Source organism: Crocodylus porosus, unplaced genomic scaffold (genome assembly GCF_001723895.1).
Source record: "Crocodylus porosus isolate Cpor-Errol unplaced genomic scaffold, CroPor_comp1, whole genome shotgun sequence".
Taxonomy (NCBI): domain Eukaryota; kingdom Metazoa; phylum Chordata; order Crocodylia; family Crocodylidae; genus Crocodylus; species Crocodylus porosus.
Window position 1 is genome coordinate 772970 of NW_017728929.1, and position 12765 is coordinate 785734.

The 12765-nt window shown below is 43.1% G+C and overlaps 1 protein-coding gene across 11 annotated transcripts in view; it reads left to right on the forward strand.

The window, feature by feature from the left end:
* The first annotated feature begins 8529 nt into the window (after positions 1-8529).
* Positions 8530-12765, forward strand: part of GIGYF2 (GRB10 interacting GYF protein 2) — a 93705-nt gene continuing 89469 nt past the window's right edge. For all 11 annotated transcript variants that reach the window (XM_019542862.1, XM_019542863.1, XM_019542865.1 and 8 more), the window contains exons 1-2: positions 8530-8631; positions 11042-11171. In XM_019542862.1, coding sequence (XP_019398407.1) covers positions 8591-8631; positions 11042-11171 — 171 coding nt within the window. In that variant the 5' untranslated portion in view covers positions 8530-8590. The remainder of the gene's footprint in view (positions 8632-11041; positions 11172-12765) is intronic.

The window sequence follows — 12765 nt, forward strand, 5'->3', positions numbered from 1 at the left end:
GACTTCCTGCCCTTTGGGCAGGGGGCTGGACTCGATGATCTCCCGAGGTCCCTTCCAGCCCTAATGTCTATGAAATCTATGAAACTAGGCTCCTTTGACAAGCTTCTAGCAGACATGATGTTAGGTACCATATATGACACATCTCTGTATGTCAGCATCCCCTGTAAAGTTGGATTACAAGCCATGAGGATCCACATCCCTCATGATGGTACTGGTGCTGTTTCCATCAGTCTCCCACTTTTTCCTGCCACACAACCATTTCTGATTTGGATACTCACTATACCTACAAATGAATAGCACTGCTATGGGCATATGTGTGCCGCCCCCAAATATACTAATATAATTTGACAGCTCTTCAAATTTGCTTCCTTAGTAGCTGCCCTCTCATCCCCTTGGTAGACCTGAGGTACATCAATGACATCATCGTGTGGACATATGGGAAGAAATCTCTAGACAAACTTCACCAGGACTGTAGCTGTTTCTGCCCCACCAGACTGACTCCTGAATACTCCATACAGCAAATTCACGTCTTAACAGCACCGTGGAGTTTTACAATGGCCACTTGACACTACATTGCATCAGAAGACAACTGACTGATGCAGCTACCTCCACACCACCAGCCTTCATGCTAAATATCACTGGATCCATCTCCTACAGCCAAGCTTTGTTACAGTTGTATCTGTTCTGGTCCCACTGACCAAAATACACACCTTGGGGATCTGGAACAGGGCTTCCTATATTTACAATGCACTCCCAAAGCTAGCCACTCAACACAGCCAGACTCTGACCTTACTCTTGGACCTGCTGCAGTACCATCCCTGTGACCAGGACAACAGAATCCCTGTGATCATCGTCTACATCTGCGAGCTTGAGCACCTTGGACACATCATTAATGACCCCCAACCCCCTCCTCAAATTTTACAACCATCTCAAGGTAGCCATGGGGGACAAACCTATCCTGGCTTATAGGCAGCCCCCCAACCTCATATAGTGTCTTTCCAGCAACAGACGGCTTAACTAGAATTCTCATCAAGACATAGGCCTTGCTACAGACCCACATGCTAGATGTGCCTCCTCATCAATGCTGACCATATAATCACTGGACCAAACCACACAAAATATAATGTCCAGCATTCTTTTATCTGTTCCCTTTATTAATATCATATATATTACCAGCTGCTTACAGTGCCCCTATGCTGTCTACACTGGTCAGATGGGGAAAACCCTGTGTAAAAGAACTGGCACTGATTTGACAGAATTCCAAAAATGTACAAAAGCTCATGGCAGACCACTTTAACCTCCCTAAACATTTCATTGTTGACTTCAAAATAGCTGTCCTTCAAAAAATAAAAATATAAAAACAATCACCTTTAAAAGCCAACTTGACCATGAAGTTGTAGAACAAGAAATCATACACAGATTGGATTTTGTTAAACATGGGTTCTTACCCCATTACCTGAACTAGCTTTTAGCTGTTTGTCTTTGTCCCTCAGTGTGTTAACTGTCTTGTATTGAGCTTTCCAGCCCACCTTTTGCATCTCTCAGTGGTTACACTCTCCCTTTTTTCTTTTCCTTTGCACCTACATGCCTCTTTATTTTTAAACCCTATTGTTCTGCAAGTCCATTTATACTACCTGAAGCAGTAGGCTTTTGTTTATGAAAGGTCATGCCTCTGAACCAATTTACTGTCTAAAGTGTTATCCCTGCTGTGTCTTCTGTGTGACTTCAGATTAACACAACTAAGCATCTCTCTAGACCATCGGTCACCAACCAGTGGATCTCGATCCACTGGTAGATCTTGGAGTCAATCCGAGGCTGGAGTGGGGGGCTGAATGCCTGTGTGCACCCCAGCCCAGTGGGTCAGTCCATAGGGGCTAGATCAAGGCCCCCACAGTGAGGGACAGTGCTGCAGATGCAGGAGCAGGGATAAGTTGAGTGGGGCCCTGATCAGGTGGGACTTACCTGCTGGGGAGGTGCGCCCCCAGGTTATTTTTTCTCCCTCTGCCTTGATCTGCCTCCCTCCCCTTCCCTCCCCACAAACTTGCCTGCGGGGGCGGGGGTTGGCGGTGGCACACGGTACATTTTGGGTTGATTTTAAATGCCAATTGTGGTCTCCTGCTTAAAAAAGTTGGAGACCACTAGTCTAGGCCTAAAGATGAATACTTTATACCAGGGGAGCTCAGCATTCAGCCTACAGACTGTGTTCTTTGTGAGCATTGCTTGAGCTCTGGGACCTGAACAGGACAGGATAGGTCTGTGTCTTGGTGAGGTCTGTGTTATTGCGACCCTTTGTTCTGGTTGGCCTCTGTGTTTGTATTCTGCGTGGTTAATCCTTCACTATTAGTAAGGCGATGGAGCTCAACTGCCTGCTTGTTTATATGCCACGCAGGTGAACAAGGCAAACAAATGTACAGGGGTTTCAGTTTGGAGAGGGAACATGCGTTCATCTTTATAGGAATGTAATTGCATCAGGTAGCAGTTCTGAAGGACATGAGAACAACTGTTGTTCCTAGCATGTGTTATGTAGAGGAGCAGAGTCTGTAATCAGAGTAACATAATCTCTGTTATGTTTCTTGGGGAAGGTGGGACAGGATTTTAGTCATGAAATGCACAGTGGTGGCCAAACTAGAGGGAAAGGTAGATGGTTTGGATGTTCAAGTTTCAGGATTTTAGTGACTGAGAAGGTAGATGTCTAGGACAATGAGATTTGTAAATTATTGTTGCAGAAGGTAGAAGTATCTGTGATAAGGGAACCGGAGGGCATAGGCAGAAAAGTTGTGATTGGGGGGGGGAGGGGAGTGTTGAACTGGGACTCTTGCAGTCTGATCTGAAGTACAAAGTCACTATCATGCTTGGTGAACTAAATACGAATCTATATTTGGAAAAATGGAACAATGTTAAAGGGAACATACCTGAGAGGAGACCTTGCAGTATAAATAGGCAAATACCAAATGACCCTTCAGCAATCTTAAGAAGTCAGGTAGGCATCAGTGATTCCATAGAACAGGAATTTGTCAAGGAACTCAGTCAACATACTGATGGGTAGTCTTTGTAGAATGGAAATGCACAATGTAATTGCAAGATTGGATAGAGTTATGAAGTTGTGTTGCAAGTCTCCATTGGTGGTCTTAAAGTTTTGGAAACAAGGCAGTATCACATGGAACTGTATAGCACTATACAGTCTAGAAAGGTATGAAAGGGCTTATTTCCATCAGGGGTCATCAACCTTTAGGAGTGGTGGGCTAAAATAATGCCACTTGCTCCGTGGTAGGCTAGTGCTTCCTACCTTGCTGCTTCAGTTAATGAAAATTTCCCATCCCCACTACCAGTGGTCTGACCCATGAAGCCTGGATAGAGTTGCTTCCTGGTCTGTAGGTTTTCAGCCCCTGTAGTGCATTATAAGTTTCCTGCTGATTTTGCTAGCAAATGTTTGCTGCCACATGGATGTCATCAAACCATCTCTACCCACGTGGCTGTTTACAGCTCTGTACAACCCCACTGCAGCAACTGTGCTGACAGGAGCTGTGGCTGCCAATAGAAAGTAGGGACATGTCAACGTGTACTTTCTGGTAGCTTCTCTGTAGTGGCAGAAGTCTTCTGTCACTTGCAGAGTAGGTGCTGCTCTGCTGGCAGAAAAAAAGGTGCTGTTACCATGTGAGACCCCCAAGTGTGTGCATGTGCTCCCATGGTTGCCAGCAGAATCTGAGCTCTGTGCGCTAAACTGGCTCATAGACCTGGCCAAACAACACTGCAAGGCAGGACTGCTAAGGAGACAAACGTAGCACAACTTTCAGCTCAGTGTTTTGTGAATAGATTACACCAGTGTGACACAGAATGGGAAGAGAGGTTTTGTGTCTGTTGTTTTTTTTCTTGCTTGTATACTAATGCTAGACTTTGACATAATAATTGAGAGGAAATGGAAGTTCTCCTTGAGAGGAAATCTGAAATAGCTGGCATTGCTCAAATCTGATGGGATGACTTGCATGATTGAAATATTTAGTGGGCTCTAACCTGTTGTTACTTTACAGTGGTGTGGGTGATAGTTTGGGTTATTGCTCTTCTAGACGGTTACCGGTTTCAGAACGATCAGTAATTTAAAACCAAAATTCTGAATGCCATGTGCTAACTGAATCCAGGGAGAATACGTTAAGCATCTGTCTGTAATGTATGGGAATAGTTGGGAATTTTTGTAGATTTTGGGCAGGCATGTTCTTGAGGAGACTGGGGTTGTATGGGAGTAGGTAGAAAGGTGTGTGGGCGTGGAAGATGTCAGTACAGTATGTGCGCTTAGGGAATTCTGTCAAAGGACTGGGATTAGAGCGACTGGGCCTTGATGGCTTGGGGGGATTCCAAAAAAGGTTTTTAAGGTCTTGAGGGAGAGAGTGACAGATGTGGGGGAGCTAGAAAGGGAACTGGTTAGCAGTGTATGGAAAGGGATGGTAGGGAGGGAGTGAAGGGGGAAAACTTAAGGAGTTAACATGGGAGGTGGTAAGGACAATTTTGCCAGTGAGAGAGAGGTACAGCACCAGTATGTTTTGGTAAGGTCTCCTAAGTGTCCATGGGAGCTCTGCGACCAAGATAAATCAGTTTCCATGTTTTATGGGAGTGCTTTTGCACCCAAAGGGCATGGGGGAAACTGGAATTGTTTGTGAAAAGGACAGGAGGCATACAGGGGTGTCCTTTGAGAACCATGTTGTGTGGTTTAACTGAGGGTACTGATGGGACATAGGAAGTCAGGGCTTTGATAGTGTGTATTAAACTAGCACTATGACAGGTCCATTGCCTGTTAGTCAGCAAGGAGCTCTGCTTTTCACCAACAGAGTGCTTGCAATTGAGGTTACATGAATTAAAATGATATAGGGAGAAAAAGGGGAAAAGAAGGGATTTGGGGAAAGGAGTGGATTGGAGACATTTGTTTCAACCTAGAGTGGGTATAGGATAATTGGGGGCAAAGTATAAGTGAAAGGACAATGTATGTGCCGTCCCTTAATGGCTTGTGAAGATGACCGTGTGGCTTTTATTGGTACTTATGTGTTTAAGGAACATCTGTTTGCTGATATAAAACTGTAAAAGTGACAGTTGTTATGTTCAGTTAGTGGACGTGTACAATGTTATGCTAGAGTGATTACGTTGTAATTTCAAGTCCTTTTTTATGCGTCTATATAAGTTTCCCTGTCAGTGAGATGAGTTTTGCTGATGTTTTAAGTGTTAAATTTGTGAAGTTTATTTGTAAATTTTTGGTACTTCAATTTTAAAAAAATCTATCTGTAATGTATAAAAAGAAAAATTGTGTTTATGAAGGACTTCAGCTTGAGAGAGATGGTGGGAGGTCTTAAGCATTAGTTGTGTCTTAATGTATGATATAGTAGCACAGCCAGCATGAGTGAGAGCTCATTTTGGACTTCATTATAAGTGATAAAGATAACTTGATTATTTACACGCAAATGGGCATGACAGTTACATTTTGAGATGGACAAAGGGTAAACCGTTTCAACAAGTAATACATAAATCAAATTAATTGATTTTCCAAAAAAGAAAAAAAACAGTACTGTAACGATTCTCAGCCAGGGTGCCATGGTACCTAGTGGTAGCCCTGTTGTGGTCTTTGAGTTCTCTGCAACAGAAAAACTGTATCTGTAGTCAAAATGTGAGTGAAAACAGAGCTGGTATTTTCCAAAGCATACCTTGAGTCTAACAAGGTTGAAAACCACTGGTCTCAGATCCTTCTACCCCTGCTCACATTCAGCCTTTTCCCTGCTCCTTTTGCCCTCCTTCTTTCCCCAGCTCCCACTTGTTACTCCTCTGACACCGAGGTTGCCCATCAAATTGGTGACATTCAGAGGACAGGAAAAGACGCATCCTGGATACTAGTGCAGCCACCATACTAAATTTTATACTTGTTCCATAATAAGATGGAGACTGAAACTAATTCTCACTTGAGTTTTGAATTCATCTGGTTTCAGCTTCTAGGCTTTGGTTCAAGTTATACCTTGCCTTGCTAAATTATTTTTTAGTACTTGGTGCTTTTTCTTTGTGAATGTTCTCACACATTAATGAAGTTCATGCCAGTCTTTTTGATCATCTAATTCAGAGGTAGGTCAGATAAGTGGCTTGGAGCTATCCAGCACATGAAGCATCCACCTGAGTCACTGTGGGACTCCAGCCCAAGCAAGCGTCACATACAGCTCAGCTCATGATTGACTCAAGTGATTGCCATGTATGTGTTTTTTCATTCATTGCCTCTTAATCCCAGGTTGGTTTTGATTTCCCTGGGCACCTAGCTCCCTGCAAGCTGCTGGAACAGCGATTCCCAATTCTTTTTGCCTTGTGGCACACTTACCTAGATAAAAAAGCTCTCTGGCACACTGTATGGGGCATCGGGGGGGTGGCACACAGCCAGCTGTACACCGAAGGGAAGTGGGGGGAGAGGTGGCATGCAGCTAGCCAGATGGCATTTTTGGCTGGAGCCACGCCCCCTGTCTGTCTGTCTCCACAGCAGCAGCAGGTGTGGGGCGTGGCTCCAGCCAAAATGTTGCAGCATACCTGGACATGCCTGATGGCGCACCAGTGTGCTGCAGCATACTGGTTGGGAAGCACTGTGCTGGCATGTGCATCTGCTCAGCCTCTGGGCTGGGACCAGAGAAGCAATAGTTGCCTTGTGTGTCTCTTTGGCTTTCCCTTTAACTGTTGCAAACCAGAATGTTTGCAGTTCCTTTTTCCCAGCCCTGCAGGCAGCTTGGCTCAGCGTTGCCTCTCTGCCAGCTGCTCTTAGGCAGCTCAGCCCAGGGTCTGGCCCTAGCGAGCACCATGGGTAGTACAGGGCTGTCCAACATAACTTGTGGCTCTACTGGACAGACTGGGGGCTGGATTATGGGGCTTGTGGGCTGGATCCAACCCATGGACCATATGTTTGATGCCTTGAACTAATCAGATTGAGTTTTTAGGCCTCATCTACACTTAGCTGGTTCTTGCAGCAGCCCGCAGCTGCCAGTGCCAAATCTCCAGAGTGCATATGCACATTTCCATCTGCTTCTGGCAGTTTTGCATGCATCTACTGCAGCAGTTTTATTGGTGGAATATGAAACTCACATTAGGAAGGCACAGGCTGTTACAGCTAACAGGAAGTGTGGCAGCTTTTTACACATGCCTTCTAGTTGCTAAATAAGGGTAGAAGCTTTCATTTTGTTTAGGAGAACTGGAGTGCCTAGCAACAGATGGTGGGTTCTGCTGTTGCAGAAGAGCTTTGGGTGTAAACATATTTAATTTTATTAGTAGAACATTGTGGTGTAGACTAGTTTTTGGTCTCTCATACACTTTATCTAGTCCTCAAACTGTTTTTGTGTCTCTCCTTCAGAACCCCTTCCATATTTTTCAAAAAGGACACCAGAGCTACATGTAGTATTTCAATATTGATTGTGTTAAATACCATAAAGGAAAAAAGTCACCATCTTATTATTCCAATATTATACCATACTTTCTTGCATATAACCTTTCTACCTCTGAACTATCTGGGGAAAATTGGGGTGTACATTGTATACCCAAAAAAAAAAATGGAGGGGGGTGGGGGGGCGCGCTTCACAAGGGTCTGGAAATTTGGCACTGGTGAGGGTGGCAGAGCAGTGTCAGAATTCATCATTGAGGCTCTGGGAGCCACTACTATTCAATGCTGCCTCTGCTTTCCCAGCATGCCATGACTCCAGAGCCAGTGTGCAGCTCCAGAGCCAATAAGTTTTTATTTAGTGTCTTACTTTAACCAGTAATCCAGATCACCCTGTCTTCATTTACTGCACAAATCTTTATTCATAAACATCAGCAGTGGTTTTTGCTTTTCTTCCAGGTCATTAATGAAAATATTGAATAGCATCAGTCTCTTACCAATCCTGGTGAACTCCCCTTCAGTTACAGATTCCTTGCTAATGACTGTTCTTGATGAGTTCATTAGTGCCACAGGATTCTCAAGAGCAGCAGTGAAACTGGCTGAAGTCTTAATGCCAGATTGTGCTGTTTAACAGAGCTTAAAAATGCAACAGTATTTGTGTGGTCTTCTTGCAGACTTAAGAAGGCAATATGGAATTAAAATCTCATAAATAATTTAGTAGTTGTCTTTAGCAGATGGATTTTAGAGTCTTATTACAATTTTTAAATTGGAAACCTGCAGTTCTACTAATAAAGCATTATTTTTTCCTGTAGAAGGGTCTTAAATATTTGCTGGTGTGTTTCATTGTTTTGTATTGCATATTGATCTTGGAAGAGAGACTGTTTGTACAAATTTTCACTATTTTTGTCCATGATTCAGTTAGGGATACAAGAAGACAATGTGGTTGAGACTAAGTATCTCATTGCCTAAAGTAATTGTATCTCAGTAAATTAACTTGTGTTATACAGCTCTAGCAGGTTCAGTAGAAGAACCTACTTAATTATTTGCTCCTTCCTCTGGTTGTGCCTGGGAAGTCCTGCTGCAGTTTATCTCTTTCTGTCAGGAAAATTTTCTGAAGAATGGAATTATTTTAGTTGCCTTCATAATATAATATTTCTTTTACTTCCTTTCAGGTTAACACTTTTTGAAAAAAGAGGAATAGAACAGCAAAAAATGGCAGCAGAAACTCAGACACTTAACTTTGGACCTGAATGGTGAGTCTTTCCTGTTCTGTGGGTGTGAACCATATTTAAAAAATATTAGGAAGAGTTTATTTATCAACATCTGAGCAAGAAGGGTCATCTTGGTTGGATTATAACAGTGCTTTTGATGTAGAACCTGTAGGCCATTACTCATTCAGCTTTAGCCCTGGTCTGTGATTGAAAGTCAAGTGCTCCATGTGAAAGGAGTTTTAATGTCATCTTAGTAACGTGCTGTCCTAGTAAGCACTGCAATAGTAGATACTCTTGTCAGTAATCTTAGCATCCAGAGATTAAAGGAGTGAGAGAAACTACATTAATCTGTAACTGTTGTTCTCTATTGGTGAGGCTTATTTGATGAAGAAACTTCTAGTTTAATTTATTTTGACTTACTGTACACATCAAGTCTTCTGTTTCCACCACAGAAAAATAAAAAATAATGCAAAACACCTCTGAAAATGGTCTCCCTCCCCACCTTGTGTCTTCAGGCTTCATGTTAGCCCTTTTGAAACCACATCCATTGTTTCCTTTTTGATCTGAGAGGTAGTTAATTAGTGATCAAGAGGAACAGATAATTAGAGGATGATTTGTGGACTGAAAAGCATGCATTGCACTGTGAGATCTCAAGTCTATTTAGCTAGATTGAAGAGAAGATTAACTGATTTGACCTCCATATATAAATACAGGAAAGATGATATCTGATACTAATGGGCTGTTTAGTCTGGCATAATTATAACTATGTCCAGCAAAGGCAAGAAGCCACAATTAGAAAAATTCAAACTTGAAATATGGCAAAAAAGTGTTAAGTGTAGGGTGCTTAGGCATTGAAACATGTGACCAAGGGATGCAGCAGATTCTCCACTCCTAAAGTTTTAAATCAAGATTCAGTGTTTTACCAAAGTATATGTTCTAGTTCAACAAGAATTAATTTACCTTAGTGCAGGAATTAGAATTACTGTGTCTGGCATCAGGCATTTCAGATAATGGCCTTAAAGTTTTTTGAATCTTTCAAATTAGTGCATTATAGAACTGTCAACTCATTTTTCAGATGACAAGACTCTTGGTCACATACAAACCGGTTTTATATTTGGTAAGAGAACCTAAATTCAAAGGTTACACTGAACTATCCTATCCCTGGAGCATAGCATTTTAGAATAAATTCTCTTACTGGTTTTACAAATGCCACTAAAAATAAAGCCATTGGGTGGCGCCAAACCAAAAAAAATGCTTAGTAAGTGACCTGCATATTGATATTCTTATAAGATTTCCTTAACTGTAAGAATATGTAGAATACCTTTGAGCCTAATTTTTGTTTCTCCTGTGAAGATCTTGCGATAGAATAGTTCTCATTGCTCTCTTTATGATGTGTGCTGTTTATGCAACTCATAGGACAATAGCTCTGAGATTTGTGAATGTGTATACTTTTCTATAATCCAGTTGAAAGTCTGAATATTTGCATAGCTGAAAAAAATGGGCTTTTTACTTAGATTAGATTCAAGTCTGCTCTCTGTTTAGTTTATGACCGTAAGCATATACATTACTGTTCTCTGTTAAAAATAAGTACATAATTTCAGCCCACTAGTAGGATACTGCCCATGATATATAAAGAAGGGGTGGCCAGCCTGTGGCATAGGCAGCCTCTGGGTGGCATGTAGCAGATCAGAGAGGGGTAGGTATGCAGGAAGCAGAAAACAAAACAGTCAAAAGCAGAAAGCAGAGCAGTAGATCAGGCAGGGGAAGGGGATTGGGGTGGGACTTGCTCAGAGCATGGGTCTACTGTGTGGCATACCTCCAAAATGGTTGGTCCCCATTGATCTGAAACATCAAACCTAGAGTGGGAATTTTTGCTTGGGTGTGTTTTTGTCTTTTGTTTTTCTTGTTGTTAAAATTGGTTTCAAGAAATGAGCTGGCACTGGCTATATTTCTAAATACAGTTCTTATCTGGAGAAGAGACCTGTTTGCAGATGCTAATGGGTGAAAGAATTCAGAAATTACTAAAGATTCATTGAAGCATGAAAATAGCCTGGTAATTGCAGGGGATTTTTTAAAGTGTTATAAACTGTTCAGTTTAAACTAAAATCTTATCAAAGAAAGTAGAGTTCTAGGAAAGGTAATACACAAGGAGCAGAAAACCAGTTGTGGAATCATGCCGTCTCCAGTGCTTGCTGGAGGGTTTTCTTTGTAGTGACATGGCTAAACTTCTTCCTATATTAACAGAGTATTGTCAGTCATGCAGTGCCATAGTGTGGTAAGAAGTTTTTCTTGACAGCTTAATTTTTTAGTTAATCACATCCTTACTAGCATCTGTTTCTAGTTTGGGGATATTGTAATTCATCTGAACTTACCATTTAATGTTTACAGTGATAAGCTAGAACTGATTTAGCCTGAGTGTTTTTAATTTTCTCCCTCCTCTGCTTGGTTGTAGGCTGCGAGCTCTGTCTAGTGGCGGAAGCGTAACGTCCCCTCCTCTGTCTCCGGCTTTGCCAAAGTATAAACTTGCAGATTATCGCTATGGAAGAGAAGAAATGTTGGCACTTTTTCTAAAGGATAATAAGGTGAGATGGGGGGCAAAAGAGTTTGTCTATACATGCATGATTTTGTCATTATGGGAAGAGCCTCTGTAATATATGCACATCCTATTTGGGGATAAGATGTTGAGGTTTTTTTGGTGGGGTGGGGGAGGGTTGACCATCATTGTCTGTAGGGGTGATGTTGCATCCAGCAACTCCATTATATGCTCCCCTCATCTTAAACCATAAAGGTCAGAGCAGACCCACTTGTCCTTCAGTTCTTTCTTCTCATCTCTAATGGTGAGACAGAAGTCCATCTGCTATCTTGTATCTCTCCTCTTCTCACAGTTTTAGTGAATCTAGTTTGACTATCTACTCAGAGTTGTTGGTTAGAAATTAAATTGTGCCTGTGTTTACTTGGTTACAAACCATTCTTCAGTGGTACTATGCTGTCTGGTGCTATAGTGTCTGTATCTTTACAGGCATCTGCAGCCTTTATAACTGTTAGGCAAGGGTGTCAAACTCATTAAACCCTGCGGGCTGGATGAGGGTTGCTGGGCTGGGTCAGGACTGTGCACTGGAGCTAGCTCACAGGGTCTGGCTGGCAAGACACTATTATGTAGTGTATGTCTAGCGCTGGTCTTATGCCACATGGAGTGCATGATGCCAGTCCAGTCCCAAGTGCTGCCTACAGGATGTGCTGGCTTCATGTGTGGCATGTGGACTGACCCTAGCACTGCCAGTGCTGCATGCAGAGCAGAGCCTGTGAGGCACGATCTGTATTCAGCACCTGCAGCAGACTAGCCTCGTGTGCTGGCTCCCAGGCCAGTTAGGATTGGGCCCCAAGCTGTCTATACCAGAACCAGCGTATAGGGCTGGTCTAGTGGGATGCTGTATGTAGCAGTTACCCCATGCTGGCCTGCTGCGCCGTGTGCAGAGTGATCCCAGAGTAGGGTCGGCGTGTGCTGCATGCAGGGTCAGTCGGAGACCCGTGGGCTGGATCATAGGGCTCTGTAGTCTGGATCTGGCCTGTACCCTTGCTATAAGGAGCTATTCCATTAGAACCTTTCTTACTCAATCTAGTGCTTTTAGTAATCCTTAACAAGGCTATAATTGGTACCTGAACATTCTAATGATATACTAGAGTCCCGGCTTGTGATTTAGGCCACTGACAGATGTTTACTGTAAGGCATGAGAGGATCTGATCCATGATCCCAACAGCCATGCTTCCTGCCATGCCACAAGTGCATGGCAGGATGCACTATTTTGGGATTGGGGATTAGATCCCAATGGCGCCTTACTGGCCAGTGCAGGGAGGGCCTGGGCTCATGATCCTGGGTTTCCCCTGCACCAGCAAGTTGGGTGCCCACAATCAGCTTATTGTCAGCTGGGGCCTTGGACCACAGCCAGGTCTGGAACTGGCCTTTGTCTGGTCTCTTGCCCCAGCCAGCAATCAGCTAACTGTCAAAACCGCTGAGGGGCACCCACAGTTTTACAAGTCCCAGCACCCAGAGACCCTGGAATTGAGTTGCAGCAGCCTGATCATTTCATAGATTTCATAGACATTAGGGCTGGAAGGGACCTCGGAAGATCATCGAATCCAGCCCCCTGCCCAAAGGGCAGGAAGTCAGCTGGGGTC